Below are 24,841 nucleotides of genomic sequence, written 5' to 3'. Positions count from 1 at the left end.
GAGATTCCTGGTGCTCTTATACCAGGGGACTGTCTCCCTACAGCTCAGACAGGACAAGATTTCTAGGGCATGCTGTGAATGCGAGAGGACACTGCGGAGATAAATGGCATGGTCTAACTCCCTTCCTGGCATTTAACTCCATCTCCCTCTCTTTTTAATTTTAGATGCATTTGTAAGTGGAGAGGAAGTAGAGAGAACCATACAGTACCAACCATTACCAACTTGTGGCCAATGTGATGTCAACCAGCCTCTCTGGCACCCTTCCCCATCAAGTATGATTCTGAAGAGAATGCCAGACATGTACCACGCTGCCCACAAATATTTCCATATGCTTCTCTCAACGGGGACTCGATTACGATTCCATTATCACAGGAATATTAATAAAATATCACTAAATAAGACTCACTAAATAAAAATTCATTAATATCAGATATAAGTCAGTATGAAATTGACCAGTTTTTGTGTTTCACAGCACGGAGCTATGGATGTATGCACATACGGACAGCTTTCTGTAGGCTCAGATGCAAAGGGGACAGCTGGAAAGCCACCCGCTAGGATACATATGGGGGAGAAGGGAACCAGGATAGGAGATCAGAAAACCACTCATTTTTCTTCCACATGCTTTTGTATGATTCAAAGTGAACCTGTTCTGCATTTATAATTTTAGAAGATTAAGAAAGATATAAGATATATTCAATACAATCTTGAATATTTTTTAAAACATGCTCAGGAAAAATAAATGGAAAAATAATTTGCCAAACTGTAGGCGGTAGAGTATGGGTAATTTTTTCCCCGTCTTTTTAACCATTTTCGTAAATCCTGTAACGAACAGTCCACAGTGAATCCTGGATTTCTTTTACAATCGGAAAATATACCTAAAATCAAGAAATTACCTTCTTTGTAAGCAAAACCCAATAACTTTGCAAAGAAAAAGGACGATTCCTCTGTGGAGTTCAGCTATGTTGGTTAAAGCACGAACCGTCCTGAGGACTTGGGGAGAAGGGGCTGGGCAGGCCTCATGGGGTCATCCCTTGAAAGCTCTGAGACCAGAGTGCCCAGGAGAGCCTCCCTGTGCTACCTAGTACTCTTTCAGAATGACAGGAAGCACAGCCCCTCCCCTGGCAGCCCACAGGCCAAACAAAAGGGATGCCTGTCAGCTGCCCTCTGAGATCCTTCCAGCAGCTCTTCTATAAATGTGGGCTTCTTTCCATCTTCATCAGAATCACCAGGGGGTGAGGGGGGGCTTGCAACAATGTAGCTGTTGTACCTCAAATCAGACTGTAAGGGCCCAGCTCAGTTTTTGTTCACCACTGGATTCCCAGTATCTGGGACACGATGTTTAGCACGAGAAAGGGCTCAACTAAATACTGCAAGAGGTATGTGAGATGCTTCCAATCTTCTCTCTAAAAGGTCCTGGTCTTCCCAGGGCTCACTGGAGGAGAAGCTGGAGGTGGGCTCTCTCCCCAGAACAACCCAATATTCAAATGCCTGCCCCCCGAAGCTGCAGGGCCCTGGGCTGAGCCCCTACAAACACACCGGCCGGAGCTCTCCCAGAGGGCAGGGTGCTTACTGGCTTTGGCGGCTTCAGCTTCTGCCTCCTCCTCCTCTTCCTCTTCCGAGCTCTCAGAGCTGCTAATGGGGTCTGACACTCGGGTCTTCTTAGCCTGCAGCGCTGCATCCTCTTCCGCCTTCCGCTTCTGGCCAACCTCTGAGGTTCTGCAGGACCAAGTGACTGGCTGTACCAACCAGGTGGCAAGGGCACTTCCAGGAGATTTGAAAAGAAAGACATGCCCCCGCCCCACCACCCCTTTGCTCCCCAAGGAAATGTGCACGGAGGATTTGAGAACATGGTGTAATACACTTGTATTCTGCATTTTTACACATTTCATAAACTATTAGTCTTCAAAATAACCAGGAAAGGTCAATAACATTACATAACAATGGCCAACCATCACTGTGTATGATGGGCCAGCATCTGTAGGCTGTTCCTAGGACCATCCAGACTCCCCCACTCCTCCAGAACTTGCAGGACCAGCACTACCCTCTTTCTGAAAGACCCTGCTCAGCTCCTTCCTGTGCTTCAGGCCTCAGCGCCAATATAGACTCCTCAAACGCCCACCCCTGCCAGTCTCTGCCCTGCCATCCTGTTTCGTTTTCTTCAGAGCACTTTTCTCCCTCCTGCTATTCTCCTGACTTCCTGCCTGCCTCCCCAGCTACATCATCAAACCCTGGGGCGGGGAGGGGGTGCTGGCCGGAACCTCGGCTGGCTCACTATGTATCTTCGGCACGTCAGCTTACAGCTAAAAAAAATGAACAACTGACTTGCTCAGGGTCAGAGAGGAGGAATTTTGGAAATCTGGGGCATGGGCAGGACATGCACCCAGATGGCTGAGCCCCTGCAGTGTACAAGGACCATCTCCTCTGACCTCACCCTCCCATCCCGACAGTGTCACTGTCTGTGCCCTGTGTTCTCCAGCTGGGCTAGCTGTGCTGTCACAGTTTGTGGGCCCCTGTTCCCAGGAAGGCCACTTGTTGGGACTCCCCTGAAATACAGGTTTCACTTATTATACTTATCAATTCATTCTGCTCCTCTTGCCCCAACAGAATGTAAGTTTCATAAGGGTGGGGATTCTTCTCTGGTTTGTCCCAGGTATATTAAGAACAGTTCTGGCTCATAGTAGCTGCCACTCAATAAATACTGGGCATAGGGGAGGATAAACCTCCAATGGTCAGGTTTCGCACCTTACTTACTATTACTGTATTTTACAGATGAAGACATAGACTCAAGGAAGCCAAGTTTGCCCAAGGTCACATAGCTAGTTCTTGGGTTTGAACTCTGCTGAGAACCATTAGACTAGGCTGCCTCTGGTGGGTGTAAGGTCCTCATTCAGTACCCCTCACCCACAGAAGGAACCAGTGACAAGGGGCTCACTGAAGCGGTTCTCTAGGGAAGTGCCAGACACCCGACATGCTGAAGGGGGTGAGGGAGAGGAAGTGCAGGGAGGGAACTGCACTCTGACCTTACCTTACAGCAGAGGGTAGCTGAGAACCGAGAGCTGATAGGGTCTTCACAGACCTTAGCTCTCCACTGGAAGCTGGGATCTCTTCCACATCATTCTCACCCTTGCTTACACACCTCTGATGACAGGTAGCCTACCTCATTTCTGGATAGCTCATTCAGAAGCTGAAGCCTGTCTCCCTAAAGCAGTACATCTGGGTCGCACTTCAGTCTCTCAGGACCCCAGACAACAGCCCACTTCCTTTGTCCTCAGAGATGTGCACACCTATCACCTGCCCCTTTGCCATCTCTTGTCCATCCTGGACAGTTCAGTATTTTCTATTCATTCAACATGGGACATGACTGCAGGTCCTTCACTCCCCTGGATGACTGTGGTCAGGCCAGTTCACAGAGAGGATGATTACCCCTTCCCTCCCTCTCAAACCATTCCTCTGTTGATATGCCTTTGGATTACCCCTCGCCTTTCCTGTTTCTGCATGTTTCACAGACATTTCACATGCAACATGTCCTCCCTCTCCCTCCAAACTGGGCTTGCTTCTTGCTCCATGCTCAAGCCCACTTTCCATGCAAGTGCACAGACCAGGCACAGGGGAGTCAACGAGCCCACCCCTCCAGACCATCCATAGCTCTCGGTCTCATCCCCTAATATTCCTGGAACTGACTGACTCTACACCCCCTCTGTTATTCCTGTCTCAAGCCCCATCAACTCTTGCCTGGATGATGGTGTCTACAGCCCCAACCAGACATGCCATCCTGCAGAGTGATCTCACCACTCTCCACTGCACACTTTCATGGCCCCCACTGCTCTTGGGGCAAAGACGCAACTTCTCACCACGGACGATGAGGCCTTGCATGGGTCAACTCTGCGAGCCATCCAGCCTCCTCTGCCCTGTGGCTGCAGCCACAGGCCTCAGCCCAGGCAGTTCCTTCTGCCAGTCCCACTCTACCTGCCTCTCCAGACCTACTGCTTCATTCCCTCCCCCACTCCCTGCAGCCCTTACACCAAAGGTCATCACAGGGAAACCTCCCTGAAACCCCTAAATGAGGCCCAGCTAACCTGTTTATGGGGTCTTGGCACCAGGTCCTTTTTCATAATCGTTACTGCCATTTTAATTTTATATTTATTTGTTTCATTCTCGAGGCATGCCTACATGACTCCAGTGTCAGCTCCAGGAAAGAAGGAACCATGTCTGTGTCACTCACAACAGTTTTCTCCATACTTAGAATAGGACCTGGCATTTAGCAGGTAGGTACTCCAGAAATGTTTGGTGACTGAATGAGTAACAAGCTGCTGAGAAGCTGTGGTCCTTGGAAGCACTGAACACAGCTCTCAATGTCCTCTCTCACTATCAGACACCCATAGCTGTGACCTGGCTTCTCAGGGGCAAAGCCAGTGTCCACAGTGGGCCATGTAGACAGACTGCAGATCAGATTAGAATCCTAGCTTATTTCAAGCTGATGGCTTGGGGTGTCCCTATTCCACTCTTCCACCCCGTCAGACTTACTGTTGCCAGTGAGTATAGATGTCCATAAGGGTTACAGGCTGAGTCAGGAAACTTTTCTGCAGAGAAGTAAAGAGAAAGCAGCAATTAACTCCCAGCACAATATGAGTCTTCCTTGGGCCCAACTCTCCACGACCTCATGGGAGACCTTTTGTGCTGGGAAGTATGTCTGCTTGCCCCAGTCAGTACCACTCAAACCTTTCAGACACAAGGAGGGCAAGTACTTCCAGCTAAAAACTTAAGACAATGTTGTTAGCGAGAGGTACCTCTGAAAGACTGGAGTTAGAATGTTCCAGGCTAGCATCTATCCAGCAGCCCTGAACCTTCCAGGCACTCTCCATGCTTAGAGGTCACAAGACAGAATTTTTTCCATCCCCAGCCTTTCAAGAGTCTCTGAAAGGCCAGGTGGGTCAACCTTCTCAGGGCAGTACAAACCACAGCCCAGACATCCAAGGTGTCCAGTGGCATTTCCACGGTCCACTCCTCTGCTGGGAAGAGACTGATGCCAGTCCTTGGTAGAAGCAGAGGGAACCGGGTGGAATCCAGCCCTCTGGAGCCAAGGCCAGATGGCCCACTCTGTAAATGTCAAGAACCCAGGGTGTCAAGTGCCCCAGAGAGGTCAAGTGAGCAATGTGAGGTGAGGGAAGTATCAGGAATCCGGGCAGAATGGCCAAGAGGCTGCATCTAGAGTCAGGTAGAGCTCCTCCACTAATAGGCTGAGCTAATCTCTTCACCTCATCAGACTCTGGGCTACTTCTTTATAACACAGGGGTAAGAGCAGACCCCCCCCTAGCAGGATGCTATCAGGCCTGAACAAGATATTCTAGTCAGTGTCCAGCACAGGGGCTGGTAACACACAGATTCCAACTGTCAATTTCACTCTGCTCTGCCCAAGGCACACTTTTTCCTTACTGGCCCTCAAAAGTGCTGCTATTCTTTCTGCCTGGAATCCTCTTTCCTGATAACTACATAGCTCAGTCCCTCACTTCCTTAAGGTCTCTGTCCTCTCAGAGGTGAAATGTCACCTTCCCAGTGGGGCTTCCTGATCACCCTATTTATAACTGAGCCCTGATATTCCTTATCCTTCTTGCCTGCCTTACTTTTATAGTTAATACCTATGATCACTGAACACACTGTATCATTAACTTTTTTTTTTTTCAAATATTTGTCATCTGTCTGCTCCTGCTACATTGAGCTACATTGAGCTACATTGTATGCTCAGGATACTTTGGCCTAGACAAATGCCCCAGTGAAGATGGGTACTATCTCTTACCCCACTTACCTGTTAAGTGATCTACATGGAATAGAAAGGCAATCAAGGTCCAAAGAGGGTTGAGAAAAGCTTGGATAAAGTCTTGGCCCATCACACTTTAGGGAGATCCCAGAAGCAAGCATCAGAACCAGAGCCCACACCACAGCCAAAGGCAAGACTAATCAGGCCAATATCCACTTATCCAGTTTAAAACCCTCCAGTGACTTACCACTGATCTTCAGATGAAGACCAAACCAACTAGAGCAAGGCTCTAGCCAGCTCCCTACCCCGTCTGTCACCTTGTACTTCACAGCCACAACGGACTTTCCAGAGGCCAGTACAAATGCAGAAAGTTCCCTCCCACCACAGGGCATTAGCACCTCTGCCTGGAATATCCACCTCCCTTCTCTCAGGTCTCAAATTAACTTCCACATCCTGGCGAAAGCAGTCCTGAATGTCCCTGACACTGGCAATTTGCCATTCCTGTCTTACCACCCTACACCTCTCATTCTTGGCACCTAACGTGTTACTTTTGTGATTCTTGATTTATGTCCACCTCTCCTACCAGATTTAGATTATAAAACCTAGGAGGGCTGGGGGACCTTGCTCAACATTCTATCAACAGCACCCTGAGTACCAGAGTGAGTTGCTGAAAAAAAATGAATGAAGTAAGCAATGACTCCATCACAAGCTCGCATTCCAAAGCTGTCTGACTCCGTACCGGTGGGACGAGGGCCAGAGTTTCACCTCAAGTAAGGGACCACAAGCCTCTTTCCTCGGCGCTCTGTGTCCTCCTCACCCTTCCTGGGGTCTGCTCGCAATTCACCCCTCAGACTCTGAGCAACCCTCTAGCCCTCCAGGGCCGCGCTGAGCCACGTGGCCCGAGACTTCGGAAACTTTAAACCGCCACTACCGGGAAGGCAGTGGAGGTAAGGGGCGCGGGAATTACAAAGCCCTGAGCGTCGGATCTCACATCGGGGCCCGCCCACTGCACAGCTGGAGAAACTGAGGCCCAGAAGGACAGGGAGCCGTAGCGAGGGCAGAGGCTGTGGCTCCTTCACTAGCCCCGGCCGCCTCCTAGAGCACCGCACGGTCCGGCTCTAGGCGCCCGCCAGGCCGCTAGGGGAGGGGGCACAGGCAGTCGCTCTCCAAATGTTGCACGCGGCCCAAGCACACGGCCCAAGCACGCTTACCTGGCCACTCTGCTCCTTCACTTCCCGCGCCGCGCGCACATAGCCCGCCTGTAACAAATGCTGGTAGATCAGGGGAAGCAACTCCCGGCGTTTCCTGGCCTCGGCCATGCCTACGAAACCGGGCCGTCCGCTCACCTGCACGCCCCCCTCAGTCCCCGCCCGCCACTTCCCTCGTGCCCTTAGACCTCGCGCGCCCCACTTCCGGCTCCTCTTTCGCCCGCGTCGCGCGGCGAGCCGGGAAATGTAGTCTTATTTCCTGGAGTGGCCGGCTCCGCCCCGGTGGGTGAAAGGGGCGGAGGCTTGGAGGATAATGAGGCCTCCCATTGGCAGGGAGGGCGTGGTCAAACCTAGTCCCGCCTCCTGGCCTTGATCTGAATGACTCCTTAAGCCCTCCAGGGGTATTTGTCTTCCGCGGGTATTTGTCTTCCCTGTTCGCTGTGACGTCTGCGATAGCGTTTTGCTCATCTCTGTACATCTTAATCTGCATGTCTCTAGTCCCGAACTTCCAGTTACCCACTCATTTATTCACTTCACAGAGTTTTTAGGACCCATGACTATTTGTCATTATTCATTCATTGCCTAAATAGTTTTCTGAGCACTATACTTTAGGCTAGTGCTCACCTGGAATGGAGGGATGAAAAGATGGATAAGAAACGGTGGCTACCCTCAAAGCTCACAAGGAGATTTGGTAACCAACAACGATGGTTCAAGGTCTTGAGTGCACTGTCGGGGACAGACACAGCCTATGGGAGCCGGGAAGAGGGGCGCCTAACCCCAAAGAGACGTCTAATTTCAGGCTTAAAGACGGAACAGGAATTTCTAGGTGCAGAAGAGAGGACTGGCATTCCAGGCAGAGGACACTGCCTGTACACAGAGAGGAGAAACCACCGCTATAAGCTGGGAAGCCCAAACATAGAACCCAGTCTGTGCTGGTGGGCTGTGGTTGTGGGAAAGAGGAGATGAGTAAGGACACGGGAGGATGGAGAAATAAACAGGCCCTGCAGCACCCTCTCCTGCCGAGCAGAGCTGGCACTTTGTTGCAAGGGTGATAGATAATCTCTGACTTGTTTTATGTAGGAGGGTGACCTGGGTTTGTGTTTTTAAGAGATTGCTATCACCGGAATGAGGAGGACGGATTTGTGGAGAGCAAACTAGATGTGAGGCTGTTGTACTTGTTGAAGGGAGGCTGGCAGAGAGAGGATGAGGTAGGCTGGGGAATATTTGAATCAGCTCTTTTTAACTTCACGGACCCATTGAGAAACTGAAGATAGCATGAACCACCTAGACTTTGTTGCCGAAAATTTTGAATGTGCACAGACGCATAACGTTTCACACTGATTTTAGGACGTGGATAAGCACATAACTGAACCTCCTAGAGTTAGGAACTACTGCTCCAGAAGAAACAGGGATAGGACCTGGTGACTGAAAGCAGCGAGTGAGGAAGAGGGAGGAGAGTAATCTGCATTCCGCTATTTAGTGAAACATTTATTGAGTACCTACTATTGGGATAAAGTAGTGTTCACCCCAGTAGAGTTTGAAGTCTAAAGGGGGAGACACATGCTAAAAGTTATACGAACACTTTGTTACAAACAGTGAGGTCATGCAGAAAGGAAAAGAATAGAGTTTTCTTATGGAACAGTAAACACCGTGTGGGAGTCACACAGCTAGGGTTCAAATTCTGCCTTTGCTTCTTGTTAACTAAGGAAACTTGGATAAGTTACATACATAACTTCTCTGTGCCTTGGCTTCTTCATCTGTAAAATAGAAATAATTGTAATATCTACTTCACAGGCTTGGGGAATAACTGAGGTCTAAGCAGAAATGCTCAGAAGCTTCTAGCAATAGTGCTGTGCCTAGATGTATGTTAGCCATCATTGTGAAAGCATTTAACAGGAAGGAGGGATCTATGCTTTCCTGGGGGTTAGGGAAGGAGCCCCTGAGAAAGTGACGTTTGTGAGGAAATCTGAACTGTGTGTAGGTGAGGATGGGGTGGGGGGGGGTATTCCTGGGAAGAGGGAAGAACCTGTGCAAAGGGCCTGAGGCAGAAGGTGCAGCTGAGAGGAGAGATGAGAAAAGGCCTTGGGAGCAGGCCATAGGGGGAGAGCAAGGGGATTGGGGAATGTGGAAGGTGGGCACAGAGAGATTCCACATTAAGGAATCTTTGTTTTCATCTTAAGCATGATAGGAAGCCACTGACAGTGTAGGCCTAAGAAGGACAGGATGGTTTTTCATTTTAATGTGGTCTGTGTGAATGCCCAGTGGAGAGTGGAGTAGGGTGTGTATGTGTCCATGCCAGATGACAAGTTAAGCTTAGGAGTGCAGGCAGGCGTTTAGGGAGAATATAATGGGACAATGCTGGTTGCAGCAGAGGTGGAGAGTGCTGGAAGATTCCAGGGTTGTCGAGAAGTAAAATCATCATAGGGATGTGTTGGAATGGAGGGCAAGGCAAAGGGAGCGTCAGGATGAACTGTGAGGTTTCTGGGCAGCCCAGCAGGCAGCCACTTTCCCCGAGAAAGGGAAGCCTGGAGACGACAGGGATGGGGGCAGAGTGGGAAAGGAAGGATGACGAGGTGGGCCATGAAAAGTGCAAGTTCTGCTTTAGGCGGTTGGAGCTTGAAATGCCTTTGAGACACAGAGAGCAGGTGTCCGGTAGGCACTTGGGGGCCTAGGTTTGGACCCACATGAAAATGGGAAGCTGTCAGAAGAGATGATAATCGAGGCTGTGGCTGAGGGCCAGGTTGTCTGGGGAGCAGAACACAGACAGAGGAGAGAAGGTGGCCCAGCAGGGAGACCTGAGGCTTACCCACAGGGTAGAACTGCACAGAGGAGGATGTGCCTGGCAAGGCAGAGAAGGAGGGAAGAGAGAGGCAGAAGACCCAGGAGGGTGGGTGTAGGGAAGGAAAGCAAGGGACGAGCTTCGCGAAAGTGTAGTGAGCCCATGGGGAATGCTCCAAGAAGTCAGATGGGATGAGCATGGGACCGTGAGCTTTGGCTTAATGACAGCTGTGGCGACTGTTGACGGCTTTTGGGAGCGCTACTTCCGTGGAGTGATGGAGAAGGTCAGGTGGCCGTGGTCTGACGATGAAGGAGGGAAGCAGGAGGCAGTGTGTCTTTGGAGAAGTTTCTGTGCAAAGGGGAGGAGAGAGACAGTGTGGCAGGGTCGGTGTGTGTGCTGGGGGAGGTGTGTTATAAGGTGCAAGAGAGCTGAGTTTGTTTAAAGGCAGATCAAGGGGAGAGAGCTTAATTAGGGGTGTAGGGAACAGGGGAGATAATCAGCAAGTGACGTTCAGGAGCATATGCAAGAGGGAATGGGTTCAGGCATGTGGGTGGAGGGGTTGGTCTCAGAGAGGAGGAGGGATGACTTCTCTAGAACCAAAAGAAGGAACAAAGAGAGGATGGGTGCAGATGTAGATGTAGGTTTGTAGTGGGATGTTAAGGGAGATTTCATCTTGAGCTTCTATTTTTTCTGCAAAGTGGGAGGCAAGGTCCTCTGCTGAGAGCGAGGAAGAGGTGGTGAGGAGTCTGGAGGGAGGAGAATGAGCATTCCGACTTGGGAAGCAAACTTGCCCACAAAATCCCCAATTGCCTGATAGTGTCGACAACCCAGTTAGAGGCTGGTGATCGTTAATTTACGCGTGTCCTTCCCGTCCCACTGAGAGATTTCCCTCTTTGTAGCTCACCTACCCAGGAGCAGGCCAGGGGAAAGTACTTAGTGGGGTTTATCTAGAGGCCTCGGGTTTTGCCAGATGAGTGAGGGAAAGAGGCACAGGGATTTAAAGTGTTGGCAAGAGAGGTGCTCAGTCTCTGAGCTCTGGGATCTACACTGGGCAGGGAGGGAAGTGGAGACAGAGGGAGCCAATGTTCAGGAAAAGAGTGGAAGCCTCCGGGGACTGGGCCACCTTGAGGATGATTAACCAGCAGCCTGTGCTGTAAGACAGTTGGCAACTCCACCTGACGGCAATGCCCGGGTTCCTGACTGGGGGCAAGGTGGGGGCCTGGATGGGCCACTGACTGAGTTAAGTCAATAGGCCGATGAACATAAAATCTCTGGGCAAATCAAAGCTCTTTTTCACTACTCCAAGCTCTTATTTTCACCCCCATGGGGTATCATCATCCTTGTTGAGTGAACACTTTTGTAGATATAAATTTCCTGAGGGCTGATCTGGGGTTGTTTTGTTGGCTATGATATCCCCAACCCCAGTCAACAAATATTGGTAAGTGAAGGGGTGGTTATAGCCTGACTCCTGAGGAAGAAAGGAGGGCAGAGCAGGCAGGGCAAACGTTGTGAGTACAAGCCTAGAAGCAGAAATGTGGAAGCTTCTAGAAGTCAGTGGAGAGGATACTAGGGCGTGAGTCTTTGGCTGACCCTGGGAAAAAGGAAGAACTGATAAAAACAAAACAAAACAAAAACAAAATAAAACCAGGATGGTCTAATACCTTCTGTCTGGCAACAGGTTGTTTTTGTTTTGTTCCTAATAAAATTCATTTTAAGCACTTAAGCACTTATGCTTTGTCCTTGGCTCCTGGGAGGCTGCCTCTTGTGTGGACATTTTTTTTTTTAATTTCCTTGATTTTCTAAATCATACCCTTCACTGAATTGCCTCAGGGCCCAAGCACAAAATTAAAACATTAAACTGATAAAATACAACATGGCAACAATTAAGACAGCAGCAAACAAAACAGTGCATTAAAAAAAAATTAGCCTCAGAGCAATTTTTTTTTTTAACAGTTAGAAAAAGATGTCTTTGTTAGCGGTAGAAGCCAGAAGCTTCCAGACCACTCGACTGTGAGTGCCTCTCGGGTAAGCAGCAGGCCTTAGTCATCTTGAATTCTCAAGCAGGGCACAGTGAGGGCACTCAGGAAATGAGAGAAGGAGGAACTGTCAGCAGAGGGGAACGAAGTTAAGCAGGTGGGACACTATACCCTTCTTTTCCCAGCAGGAGGACTCCTGCACACAGTTGGAAGGTAGCACAATATAGGGGAGAGGTTACTGAGCCAGGAGTCAGGAAACTGCTTTTTGGCCAGGCTTTGCTATGTGACCTTGGGCCAGTCTCTTGACCTCTCTGATCCTCAACACCTCTACTGGTTGGACAAAAGCCCCTCTGGCCTTGGAACTCTACAGAGGGCCCCATCTGGAAAGGCTGCCTTTGCCCCTGGAACCCGAAGATGGCCTCATCATCTATGGTAACAATGGGTTCTCCCTGGGCCAAGTCACTTGGGCATGTAGGTTTCCCACAGTCTCCTTCCCGCTCCCAGGATAATAATTTCTCGCTTTCTTTTCTCTTCAGTCTTGGAGATTTTAAAGATTTACAAAAGGTTTAAAAGTGATTACGGCAGGGGCACCTGGGTGGCTCAGTGGGTTAAGCCGCTGCCTTCGGCTCAGGTCATGATCTCAGGGTCCTGGGATTGAGTCCCGCATCGGGCTCTCTGCTCAGCAGGGAGCCTGCTTCCCTCTCTCTCTCTCTGCCTGCCTCTCTGTCTCCTGGGATCTCTCTCTGTCAAATAAATAAATAAAATCTTAAAAAAAAAAAAAGTGATTACGGCAGTTAGCAGTCAAACAATTCAGGGATGTACAAAGATAAAGTTAGACCTTCCCTCCAGGTCATCCACTCCCAGCTCCCTTCCCCACCCTCCAGCACCACCAGTCCCCCACCTCCACACCCAGCAACCCCTAGGGGGCTTGGTGTCAGGTCCCTTCATGTCATCCCTCTGGACTCAGATAGACACAGATGACCTGCACCAGGTTTTATAAGGTTTTAATCCTCCCTTCCCAGTTCCCTATTTTCATCTCTCCTTTCTTTCTTTTTTGCAAAAGGAGATCATCCTAAATACATACTCAGCAACTGGCTTTTTTCACCGAGGGTCAGATCAGAGCTTTTTCTCCAGATGTTGGGATCCCGGCAGCCTTCTCGGTAAGCGTGGCAGCTCATCTACCAGGAGCCCCCCACAGTTGTGCTGTGAGGCAAACCAGTGTTTATGGCGTTAGCCCTCAGAGCCCCCTATGGAGCATGTCCCTGGTTCTCTGCCCCTTTCATAGAGGAAGAAGTCGAGCTCAGCGAGGTAAGGCCCCAAGCCATGAGCTTTGAGCTAGTGAGGTTGAGGGCCAGCTGCAGGGGTAGTGTGAGGAGGGGGGACTTCTGCTGACAGAGGTGGAAGATAGCTTGGGACAGCTTATTTACTTCTTTTTTTCTGGCTAATAGGACAGCGCTGCTCTCAACGCCCTGGCAAATACATCCTTGCGGACTGGAGCTTTAATTTTTGTAGAATGGAATGAAAGTGGGCCAGAGGGGATGCTCTGGTTTATGTTAATAGCTAAAGCCGGATTAACTGCCAAAAAGGGTGTAGCAATTCACAACTTCATCAGCATAATTTCCTATTTATGTGGTTTTATTTCTCAGAGCTGGAAGTGTCCTTGGAGAGCATGAAGCCTGGCTCTCTCTCTTCTCACTGATAAGGAAGCAGGCTCCGATCAGAGGCAGGAATCAGCTTGGTGAGGTCCCAGCCAGTTCAAGGCTGAGGTAGGTGCCCTCCGGCCTCACACCTGCCTTCCTTCCAGCTGTGTCTGCCCCATTCTCTCCTCCCCTGTACACCGCATTCCGCATAACTTCTCTCCCCAGCTTATCAAACCTCCACCGGAAGTCAACCACTAACCAGGAGAACGAATCACAGCTTCCTTACAGGCATTCAAGCTCAGCCCTGTCCAGTCACACTTCAGACCCAAATGCAAATACCACCTCTTCCGTGGTGTCTTCCCGGACTGCCTCAGCTTCTCAACAGAGCACAGTAGTCTCTGCTCTGCAAGGAGCCCCTCTCTTCTGGCCACTCCTGCTGGAAGGAGCCACATCACAGAAGGGCCTACCAGAAGGGGGCAGTGCACCATCAAAGAAAGGTCTCCCTAAAGGTCAAGGTCACCAGGGGACCAGAGGCTGGGCACAAGCCCTTTGGTGTGCTCTCCCTCATCTCCAGTGTGCATGCCTGTAGGAATACGGGGTTCCACCCCAATGGTGTGGTCTTTGGCAGCGCCCCCATCCCGCCTCAGTTTGCATTTCTCAATGGAGAGGGTTGGACCAGCTCCGCGTTTCTGAAAGCGCCGTTAAGCACAAAGCGACTTCAGGAGATAAATAGAGGGACATTTTAAAATGGAAATCATTATGTATTTATTTTAATGTGTATTAGACAAAAAATAACTAGCACATCAAACCTGTTATTTCACAGATATTATTGCTTAGGATGGGGCTAAAGTAGGCATTCAAGTAAAAAAAAAAACAGTGAGTCAATGTAAAAGAAAGTAGCAATTAAATAATAGTACAGGTGGTAAGACGGCGGTGAATGGCTTCCGTCGAGAAAACATTGGTCTGCTTTTGATGTTCTAGAATTCTGTGATTTGTGGTGATCCATGCCAAGGATGGGGGCCGGAAGGAAGGCGCTGCCTCCAGGAGCTGGGGCACTGGGCCTTAGAGCCGAGGGGTAGGAATCCAGCAGATGGGCCATGTCCCCACCACCAGACCCTCCTCCACCTGTGGAGGGGTGCACGGGCCCGCTCCTCCTCCCCGCCTTCTTTCTCAGCTTCCCTGCGGTTACTAAGGAGTGGGAGGCTGAGAGGGGCCGCATTCTGGAAGCTCATCTGCTCCCTCATTCTCACCCAGCACCCTGCTTGGCATCAGCTCTTCAGGGTGATGATTAACAAAGATTCAGGAAGGCACTGGGGGTGGGGAGAGAAAAGAAAGTGACGTGGACCGAGTTCTCGGACATATGTGAATGTCCGACCTGGAATGACCGTCTGATCCCCAAATGTGCCGTGCAGTGCGATCACCTGGCAATTCAATAGAAATGTGATTCTCGGGTCCCACCTCAGGCAATTCTGGTTATGGAGCCCCAGCATCAACCATTTAAAAACCTTGCCGCTTGATTCTGATGCTTCTAGGTCCGGAACGGCCACGGTGGACCACACATTTTAATCAGTGCACCTGGGGAGAGACCGGGGCTCAGAGAGGTTTGTCGCTTACCCAGAGTCACCCAGCATATCAACAGCAGATGTCCTGACACACTGCTCCGTGCTTCTCACTGAGCATCCCTTGTTGAGCCTAGTCCCTGGTTAGCAGAGAGAGTTCCACTGACAAATGTGGTGGGATTTCTTTGAGCCTCCTTTGCGTCTGGGCTTCTCAAGGACTTTCCACAGAAAAGAACATGCTGTGTGAAGAGCCATCTGCTTTAAAGACTGGAAGGGGTGGCGAGGGGCGGAGGGGGTGGCGATGGAGGGGGTGGCTGGGCGATGCAGCCTCCTCTCTGCTTTTGCCAGCCTGCACAGTCACACAGGATCCTCAAGGAACAGAATTAGGAGCCCTGACTAGGGGGTAAATTCCAGCTAGAATTTTCCAATAGCGATCAGTGACCTGGGAGACAATTGACCTTGGAGCCGTTGTCTGGTTCCCTGCTTTTTTTCTTTTTTTAAAGAAATTAAACATTCAATGTATGAAAAACATAGGAACACGTGCATATAGCTTCCATGTTCCCGGGCCAAGGTTGTGAAATAAGACATCACAAATAAGTAGCAGCCTCTCAGCCTATTTCCCTCCGTCCTGCCCGGAGACAGTCACCACCGTGTTCCTTGACGTTGGCGTGAATCTTTCTTGTACATATTTTTATGTTTATGCTATATATGTATACATCCATAAAACATGTAAAGTATTGCGCTGCAGATTTTTAAAGTTTTTGTCGGCACTATAACATTGCACATAGCCTTCTGCAACTTGCTCGTTTCCTTTCAACATTTTGTTTGGAATTTATCTGCCTTGTATACGGAACTCAGGACAGGCGTTGCCACTGTTCTAATACGTTTCATCGTAACTGTGTGCTGCAACTTACTAATCTATTCTCACATCCGTGAGCATCAGAGCTAGTTGCCGTTTTTCACAACCCAAGCCTCACAGCCAGGAAGGTCCTTGCACAAGTTTCCCGTGTGTGCCTGGGAAGGGGTCGCCGGGCACACGAGCGTCTCCCAGACCGCCATCGCCTGGCTGCATCTGAAGGGCTGGCTGGTTTCTGTCGCTCCCCATCCAAACTCACACTGGCAGTTGTCAGACTGGAATTTATGCCGCTCTGATGGGGGCCAAATGCCTCTCATTGGTGTTTTTAATTTGTATGTCTCTGATCAGTGGGGCTGAAATGTTTTCATCATTTGTCTGGTCGCTTGCATTTCCTCTCCTGCGAATTGCCTTTGTATCCCTGGCCCATGTTTCCAGTGCACTGTCTGGTCATTTTTCCTGATTTGTGGGAGCTCAAAACCTGGGCCTGTTCCTACTACCTCCTGCCAGTCGGTGGCCTGTCTTCGTACTTTATTTATGGCGTCTTTTGATGCACAAAGATTTTATATTTCAGTATAATTACAGCGTCAATCTCCCTCTGTGGCCTGGGTGGCTGCGGTCTGCTGAAAGCAGAGGCCGTTTCGGCCGCATAGCGCCCTCCGTAGGAGGCCTGGCGCTGCAGTGGAAAGAGAATGGGCTCCCGGGCTGGGCTAGCTTGGACTGAGTCCTTCCTGAGAGATGGACAAGTGAGGTGAACTTGGGAGTAATTTGTTTTACCTCTGGGTTCCAGCTTCCTCTCTTGTAAAACGGGGATCAGGACAGTCTGGAGCTCCAGGGATGCTGCGAGGCTGGAAGGAGGAGGGCAGGGCAGAAGGTGGGGGAGGACTCACTGACCAGTCTCCAGAGAGGCTGTCATCTGAGGCCCATCTAGCATGGATGGCCCAGTGATGTTTGGTCCAAAGGGATGGATATATTCTCTTTGAATCTAACCACATCTCAGAACACGGCTAGGTCTCTGGAGGAACCGGATGTGTGGAACCCAGCCTTACCATCCCTCCTCTCCCACTCAGGACCTGGGTCCTGAGCCCTCAATTTAGGTGACTCCGGAGGCAGGGAAGGGTAGGGAGTCACATTCCTGATCTTGCAGGAGAGCTAGGAGGGTGCATGCCATGGCAGCTGCAAGTCAGTCATCCATGGGGGCATCTGATGGCTCCAAGGAGAGTATTTGGGGAAAGAAAAGTGAAGGTCAGTGAAAGAAAGAAAAGTGAAAAGTGACGTACCCGGTCACCTTCACTCACATGTGACCCCATGCCAGCCCACACAAACAGGTCTCTTGAGGCTACAGCAGGGGGCTACCCCCATTGCCTCCCAGCAATTCATCCCAGCATCCTGGGCACAGCATCCTGTTGGAGCAGGATCAAGCCTGGGGGGAGGTGGGCAGAGGCCTCTGGGGTGAGCAGCCATTTGGACCAGACCATGGAGCCCAGGGACAGGAGGACCAAAAGATGCTTACTGTCCTCTCTGCTGACCCTAGATCACTCCTCCACCCCTCCCACCATCACAGAGGGGTCACCTGCTCAAGTGACCGGAGCACCGGGACCGCGGTCAGGAGCGTTATTTACAACTGAAACTTATTTCTGGAGTAGGCAATACACACACGTGATGTGAAAACCAGAGAGGTGTAAAAAGGGTGTGGAGAAAAGTCTCCTCGCTTCCCACCCTTCTCCCCAGCTTCCCAGGAGGAAGCACTGTTACTGGAGGGTACATACATACACGCATTTATATAACATTGAGAGTAGCACATTATACACATTTGGGTAAACTTTGCTTATTTTTTTCCACCCCATCTTCTCTGTCCCAAATTTAGGACCTAGAATATAACGGGCAGGAGTGAATATTTGAAGAACAGGATGGGTTCGTGGATGGGGTGGTGGATAAATGAATGAGGTTCATCCCGGTTTAGGCTTTCTGGACTTGGTATTTAGAGACTCGCCCCTGACCTTGGGAGGTTCCATCTTCTTTTCGCCTGTCACTGCAGGTGGGTACATTCAGGCCTTCTTGACCCTGGCACAGAGCCATAATGGGGGAACTAAGTGAACCAGGCAGCTGAACAGCTTAATTGTCATTTCCACCAGCAGATGGTTACCAGGGAAACTCAAAGAATGTTCGAACTGGGAGGGGTTTTCAGGCAATGTGGAGGCAGCCTGACAGAATCTCAGATTGGGGGGTGGGGTTCCCCACAAGTTCTTTTAGACTTTAGTTTTTTGGTGTTCATTCCAGTGATAATCTAAAACAATTAAAGATAATATTTTTGGATTGTCGGGATGTCTGCCTGATAATGTTGCAGGGCCGCGTGACTGTACCCGTGTTGGTCTGTTTGTAATTACGGTCGCATCGGCGCTGGGATGATCAAGGACTCCACGGCCTCCTAAACAAACCAAGATGTTCAAAAAGATCAAACTGAGCAGGTTCTTATATTTTGTGTTTGCAGACCACAAAGATCCCAGGTCAGTGAGAATTTTTTAAGGCATGTGTCTGTCTCCCAAATTTGAGAAACCTTGGGAAAGACCAAAGCATTCCAGACAGGGGCTGGGAGCCTGAACTGAGGTCCCATCTCCAGTGCTGAGTGGCTGAGTCCCCTGGATTCTTCTGACTCTTCTGCTTTCATTTCTCTGCCAATCAAATAGGGATCAAAAAGGCTTCCTCCCAGGGTATCACGATGGCAAAATGAGGTAGCGAATGTGAAAGTTCTACCTTTACAAACATGTTTGACTCTCTCATTTCCTAAAAAAGGGAAACAGGACTGAAGAGGCCAAATGACTTTTCTAACATCAGTTCCTGGCAGAGCTGTGCTGGGGTGCTTGGGATCCTAACCCACCTGGCACTTTCCCCCACTGTCCAGGGCACCGAGGCCATTAGCTGCACTGGTGGGATTTTCATTCCCCGAGTGTCCTCATGACATCTCAGGTGGAGCCTGTCACTATTTGGGCAAACACACTATCTTTATTTTTATTTGCAAAAGAGATTAAATTAAGAAACCAAACAAATAAACGAGCACGTTGAACTTTCCACAGAAAAAACAAATTCTTGCTCAGGCAGAAGGTCAGACAGGAGGCACACGAGGACAGAACATTCAATGTCACTGCAATGTCCGGCCATTTTTACCACTTTGACCAGTTGAAGGGCCCCTGAGCCAAGCACGTGGGCTTTATTTCGGCACCCACTCTTCTGGAGGATGTGGTTTTCAGGGTTGGGGTCACCTGAGGCCAGCAGAGGGCTTCTGAAAGCAAGGACGATTTCTGGTCCGTGCTGTTTCTCCCCCTCAGAGCTCTGCACCTGATGTGATAGGTGCTCAATCAATGTTTAGAGAATAAAGGAATTTGTGAGAAGAGTCACGTTCTTTGTGTTTAAAGATTTGGAGGGGCCTCTCAGAGACATGTCTGACAAGCCCAGGTTCAAAATCAGGCCATCAGGAAGCAAAGGAATTGGGGGGAGAAATGGCCTTCTGGCCTGGATTTCAGAGACCAGGCAGGAGTAAGGCCAGTCTAGAGGCTGAAGTCAGACCCAACAGGCTGATTGACTACTTTGTGGTATGAAGTCTCCGTTTGCTGAGCATCTCTTGTAACCCAGGCTCCGAGCTAGAAGCTGGGGATCCTGAGCAGAGAAGGTCCTGTACCCCAGAAACCTCTACTCTGTGGCAATGAGCCCACAGTGGTGAAGAAGGTCTCCCATACTGGGCTTGGGAATCCCAGATGTGACCTCAAACTGTAGCTCTACAACGTGTGACCTTGGGCAAGCCACTTTACGTCTCTATCTTTCAGCTTCCTTCCCTATGAAATGGGATGAACCACGGTCATTGCCTCCTCCGCTGGGAAATAAGATACTAGCCTAATGAATGTAGCACCTGGCACGGAAATGAGGGCTCAGTACTTGCTATCCAGCATGATATCTGATGGGTCTTGGACCCCGCTGGAAGACTGGCCTTCATCTGCCCAGAGCCCATGAGCAGCTTCTCTGACCCAACAGAAGGAGACGGCTTACACGGGCAACTTCCGTCCAAGCACGTTGAGTTATTTATAGTTGATTTGTTATTGTGGTTGTTGCACTCGCTGTTGTGTCTACTAATAACACTGATGCTATGAATAAACTTGTACATTTCTCCTGGTACATGTGAACAAGGGTTTCTCTAGGGTGTACATACTAACAACAACAAACAACCGGAAAGGTAAGGGGCCCTGAGGAATTGGAATGAATGCTATAATGCTGGAACCTGGTCCGGGAGGTCAAGGAGAGGCCAGGTGTTAACCTTACAGTTGCTGGATCCTGGGAATGTTGCAAGGGCCCCAAGAAGAGGAGCTGGAGCAGCCAGAGCACAGGGGAGTCACACGGTGAAGGGGCTGGGTGGAGAGAGACATGGACTAGTGGCTATTTACCCACAGGCCTGAAATTAAGTCAAAGTTTTCATAACCAGTGTGGTCCGAATGGTCTGCACTTGTGTATACATACCTGGAAATATACATACCCACCAGTGGAACTGCCATGTTGTAGGGAAAGTGAATGATCTACTTTATAAGATAATAGCAGATGGTTTTCTGAATCACTTATCCCCGCAGACACTCCCGTTAGCAGCACCCATATTCTTGCCAACACTTGGTATTGTCAGGCTCCTTATCTTTTTGCCAATCTCGTGGGCGTAAAATGGTATCTCATAATGGTCTTAATTTGTATCTCTCTGAATTTCCATGAGGTTGAACATCTTTTCATATGTTTTGGGGCCTAGAGCTATTTGCTTAACTTGTCCAGTCCCGGGGCGCCTGGGTGGCTCAGTGGGTTCAAGCCTCTGCCTTTGGCTCAGGTCATGATCTCAGGTTCCTGGGATTGAGCCCCGTATCGGGTTCTCTGCTCAGCAGGGGCCTGCTTCCTCTTCTCCCTCTCTGCCTGCCTCTCAACCCACTTGTGATCTCTGTCAAAGAAATAAATAAATTCTTTTAAAAAAAATTGTCTAGCCCTCTCAGAGCATGGGGAACATTCTGCTGGCTACTCACCTTGAATGCCAGCCAGGTAAGGGTGCTGGGTGGGAAGCCAGGAGACCCGGGCTCTACCCTCAGCATGGTTACACCCCCACTCTGCAGCCTTGGGCAAGGCATTTGCCTCTACTAAGCCTCAAATTCACCATCAGCCAAGTTGGGAAGAGCCTTACTCTGCCCACAGGGTGGGCAGCTAAGAGACCAAGTGAGCTCATGGAAGTCAATATGCTTCGGGAACTGAAAAGTCCTGTACAGGCAGAGATTAGTACTCACTCTTTGAAGACAATTTAAGAAGGCTTTGAAGCTCAGAGGAGCAGGAATAGCCAGCCACGCTCCTGGAAGCAGAGAACACCAATGAATGTCTCCTTCCTTCTCAACCCTCTCCAGGCCCCTCTATACCTTCATCAGGCAGAGAAGGAACAAAGTCCATTAACTCCTGATAAAATATGCCTTAGGCACCCTGAGGGGTAGTGGAACCCAAAGCAGGTGCCTGGACTGCTCTAATGTGAAGACAGCCAGCCCCTTGGTACTAGTCTTTCCCTGGGAGGCCAGACATGGCAGGCTCTAGGGCCAGCCCGTGCCAATAAGCAGAGAATGACAGTGCCTACCCCTTAGGTTCATGGCTTTTTCCTCTACTCTTCTGACTTCCATGCCTTACCATCCAGTAGCAGGGGCGTTAGCCCAGACAGCTGTTTCTCAAAGCAGGTGCTGTGGAGAGACAGTTATCATGGGTAGTGGTTAATGGGGAGGCAGGGACGGGTGAGAGATACTCTTTTGAATCACCATGTTGAAAGTTATCTTTGCAGCTCACATTTGCTGAATATGTCAGGCACCGGGCTAGGCATTTTGTAAGCATTATCTCGCTGACTTCTTACGACCATGTTACGAGGTAGGCACTATGGTTGGCTCTGTTTCACAGGTGGGGAAACTGAGGTTTTTCAAGATGAAGTGATTTACCCAAGGTCTTTCTGCTGGTAAGTGGCGGAACCATGATTCAAACCGACATCTCCAGATCTCCTGTTCTGAACCAGCTTGAATTAACAGAACTTGGTGATTGATCAGATCATGGAGGTCTGGGAAAGAGAAAAAAAATTCATATGCCCTTTCTTAGCTTTAGTTCCATGTCATAGAGTGTCCCTGTGGCTGGTGGAGAAACACAATGGGAAAAAAAGTTGTCACTGTACCCTCCTAGAACTTCAGATGAGGGGGTACACTCAGCAGAGTGTGAAAGCACTTTGAGGTGGGTGTGGGGAGCAAGGCTTCCTGATCTCTTGAAGGCTAAGATGTAAGGGACGATTAATGTGGGAAGGCAGGGGTGGAAAGGAGCCCCAGGCAGAGGGAATAGTATAGGTCAAGGCCAGGATCTCAGGGAGGGCATGCTGGCACAGACACAGTGGATAGAAGGACTGGGGGCACAGAAGATGAGGCCTGGATGTCAGCAAGGGGCAGTCACCCAAGGACTTGACCTCGAGGGTTCTAGATTGGGGCTGGGACAAAGGAAGGGGAGACTGTCAAGGAGGCAGTACTCGGGAAGGAATGGAGCCTTTGGCTGGAGCTGGGAACATGGGAGGAGGAGGGAGGGAGGGGGCAGAGAGGATGGTGATAATGAGCTCAGCTTTGTCCTCCCCAGTGTTGAGGGGGGGGGTCACCACTAAGATCTCTTCCTGCGCTGACCTTCTCAACTTCCCTGGAAGGAAGGAACATCTCCCTGCGGCCCCTCCAGTCCCAAATATTCCCGGCAGGAAGGAGCGGGATCTGTTTTGTCAACGCAGCTTGCAAATAAAGAGTCTCATTCAGAGAGGCAAACAGCTGCTTGACTATTAATAGGCAGGGGCCTCAGCCGCAGCCTGCTGGGAGGGCCTCAGCATGTAGATCTGGAAAGGTGAATCAGTTCCTTCTGCCGGTCTGGGTTTTTCACCCTGTGGTGGGACGATAGGCCAGGTGCTTATTGCTCAGAAGGTCACTTGCCCTGAGCCTTCCTGGGGCAACCCGGAAGGGGGCATAGCCCTGTCAGGAGGCTGACCCTCCCCCTTCATGCTGGACCCAGAGCTGGCCAGAGAGGTGGATGCCCTCTGGATGGGGGAGTGTCTGGCTGGGGTCTCCACAGCCACTCTCATGGAAGATCAGGCACTCGCCCTTAAGGAGGTCATGGAGAGATCAGGTTGGTCAGTCCAGAAATGAGAGGACTGATGAAAGGAAATGGGGAACAGAGAGGGTGGAGGTTAAGTCTGGGGTCAGGGAGAACCCACGCAGGGTCAAGAGCCAGACCAGGGCTTGAGGGAGACCCAAGTCCAATCCTGAGAGGGTGAGGCCTAAGGAAGGCCACAGGCTCCTGGCTGCCGCCATCATGGTGCATGAACTCATTTGTGGCCAGCGAAATCACCCATCCGTACACGCCTGTGGAGAGGGTGGCTGGGATGGAGCTAATGGAAACCCGGCGGGCGCCCTGGGCCACACCGAGGCCGGGTCTTACCGCGCTAGCAGCCCCATGGCGCCCGCCCAAGTGGGTGCGGGGCTCACAGGCTGGCTTTGTTCCCGCCCTCTCAGATGGCTGCTTCAGGTGGTGGCCACTTCAAAGGGGCCCCATTTAAAGCAAGGCCTTGCCTCAAGTTTCCTAAGGGCCCTGTCCGGGCTAATGAGATCATTAAGAGGCTCCTTGTTAAATGGGTTTAAATAGAGTTTGCCTGTACGGCCCCTGGCTGAGCCCAGTGCCCCGGGTTCAGCTTTTTTTTTTTAATTTCAAGTTATGTATATTAGTGTCTGTGTGTGTACTTAACAACGTGCTGGAGAGTGTAAGCTTCGGCCTCAGGCTGCTGGGACGGAATCCTGGCCCTGCCACTTTGTGGTGGTGTGACCTCAGACTGGTTACCTACGGCTCCTCAGTGCCTCAGTTTCCCCATCCAGAAAAGGGGACTAATCATTCACTGTACCGCTGCATTGTACCGTAGAACCCTCCACTGCCCTCAGAAGAGCCCCCAAGTCCCTTAGAGACGTCAGCCTTCGCTGTCCTGCCCTTGGCCTTGTTCCTCACCATGCCCATTTTCATACTTGCCGCTCTGACGGTACAGACCAGCCCTCTGGATCTAGTCTTCACGGCAGCTGTTTGTCTATCTTGGAACACTCTTGCCCTTCATCTTCCCTGCCTGGCTTTCCTTCTCTTGTGGGTCTCCACTGAGGTCCTGACTCAGGGAAAGGGCTGCTGACGTCCGAGCCCACCTGCGCCCACTGCCCTGAACCGGAAGGCCAATACTTCAGCTTTCTTTGCTAGACTGTAAGCTCCCTGAGGAGAGGGGCTCAGCCCTGATCCTCATGTCCCCAAGGACTAGCACTGTCCATGATGGTTTCATAAGAAGCCCCTGTCACTTGCCGTTCACTTGAAGGTTGGGGCTTCCTATGGGTCTCCAGTCATTAGCTGTTCCTTGAAATACACCCCCCGACATCTGTGCTTTCTCTCTAGCCTTGACTCAGGACCCCACTGCAGCAAAGCCTGTACCAGGAAAAAGGCACAGGGAGGCCCAGACCCAGGCGTCCAGGCCAAGCCCACCCGGAAGCAGGCTGTCATTCTTCCTTCTGAGAACTCCAGCCTCTGAATTAAGCCCATCCCGGCCCAGCTAGGTCTTTGCTTGAGGATGGTATGTCGATTTGGAGAGCAGGCCAAGTCTTTCTGACTTTTTCCTCTGCATTGAGCCACAACATCATTGTTTGCTCAGTGTCTGGATTGATTGACTGGTAGGGCCCCATGGTCAGGAGGGGAGGGAGGCCCCTCAGGGTGGTGCCCAGCTTGGAGTGGGAGGTCTCCAGGCTGTCGGGCTGGCAGTGTAGCAATCTTTCCTGAGGTCGGGCGGGCGGGGGTTTGTGTGTGTGTGTGCGCGCAGGGACGGCATTTTTCAAGTCAAAGGGGGTAAGGGAAAGGTACATAGATGGGAGGCGGAGTAAGAAAAGTGAAGTTGGGCTGGGACAGTCCAGCCAGGCGCAGTGCCAGCTTGGAGAAGTGAGCCGAGGCTGGTGGCCAGGACCAAACGTGTGAACAGACAGAAATCACGT

The 24,841-nt window shown here is 50.6% G+C and overlaps 1 protein-coding gene and 1 long non-coding RNA gene across 11 annotated transcripts in view; one reads left to right on the top strand and one right to left on the bottom strand.

Annotated features, from left to right (window-relative positions):
• The window catches only part of TCOF1 (treacle ribosome biogenesis factor 1), a 37,474-nt gene extending 30,327 nt beyond the window's left edge, over positions 1-7,147 (bottom strand). For 6 of the 10 annotated variants that reach the window (XM_059174036.1, XM_059174037.1, XM_059174039.1 and 3 more), the window contains exons 1-3: positions 6,967-7,147; positions 4,525-4,580; positions 1,571-1,716 (exon numbers count right to left, since the gene is read on the bottom strand). In XM_059174036.1, the coding sequence (XP_059030019.1) occupies positions 1,571-1,716; positions 4,525-4,580; positions 6,967-7,074 (310 nt within the window). In that variant the 5' untranslated portion in view covers positions 7,075-7,147. The remainder of the gene's footprint in view (positions 1-1,570; positions 1,717-4,524; positions 4,581-6,966) is intronic. The other 4 variants (XM_059174041.1, XM_059174038.1, XM_059174042.1 and 1 more) reach the window with 1 other exon arrangement.
• Positions 7,148-11,912: 4,765 nt separating this feature from the next.
• LOC131831337 (uncharacterized) lies at positions 11,913-19,829 on the top strand. Its single transcript, XR_009353604.1, has 4 exons — positions 11,913-12,150; positions 12,782-12,878; positions 13,365-13,484; positions 19,592-19,829. It is a non-coding gene; the product is annotated as an uncharacterized LOC131831337 (long non-coding RNA).
• The last annotated feature ends 5,012 nt before the right edge of the window (positions 19,830-24,841 follow it).

The sequence above is a fragment of the Mustela lutreola genome, chromosome 5, assembly GCF_030435805.1.
Source record: "Mustela lutreola isolate mMusLut2 chromosome 5, mMusLut2.pri, whole genome shotgun sequence".
Taxonomy (NCBI): Eukaryota; Metazoa; Chordata; class Mammalia; order Carnivora; family Mustelidae; genus Mustela; species Mustela lutreola.
This window is presented reverse-complemented; position numbering and strand designations above follow the sequence as displayed.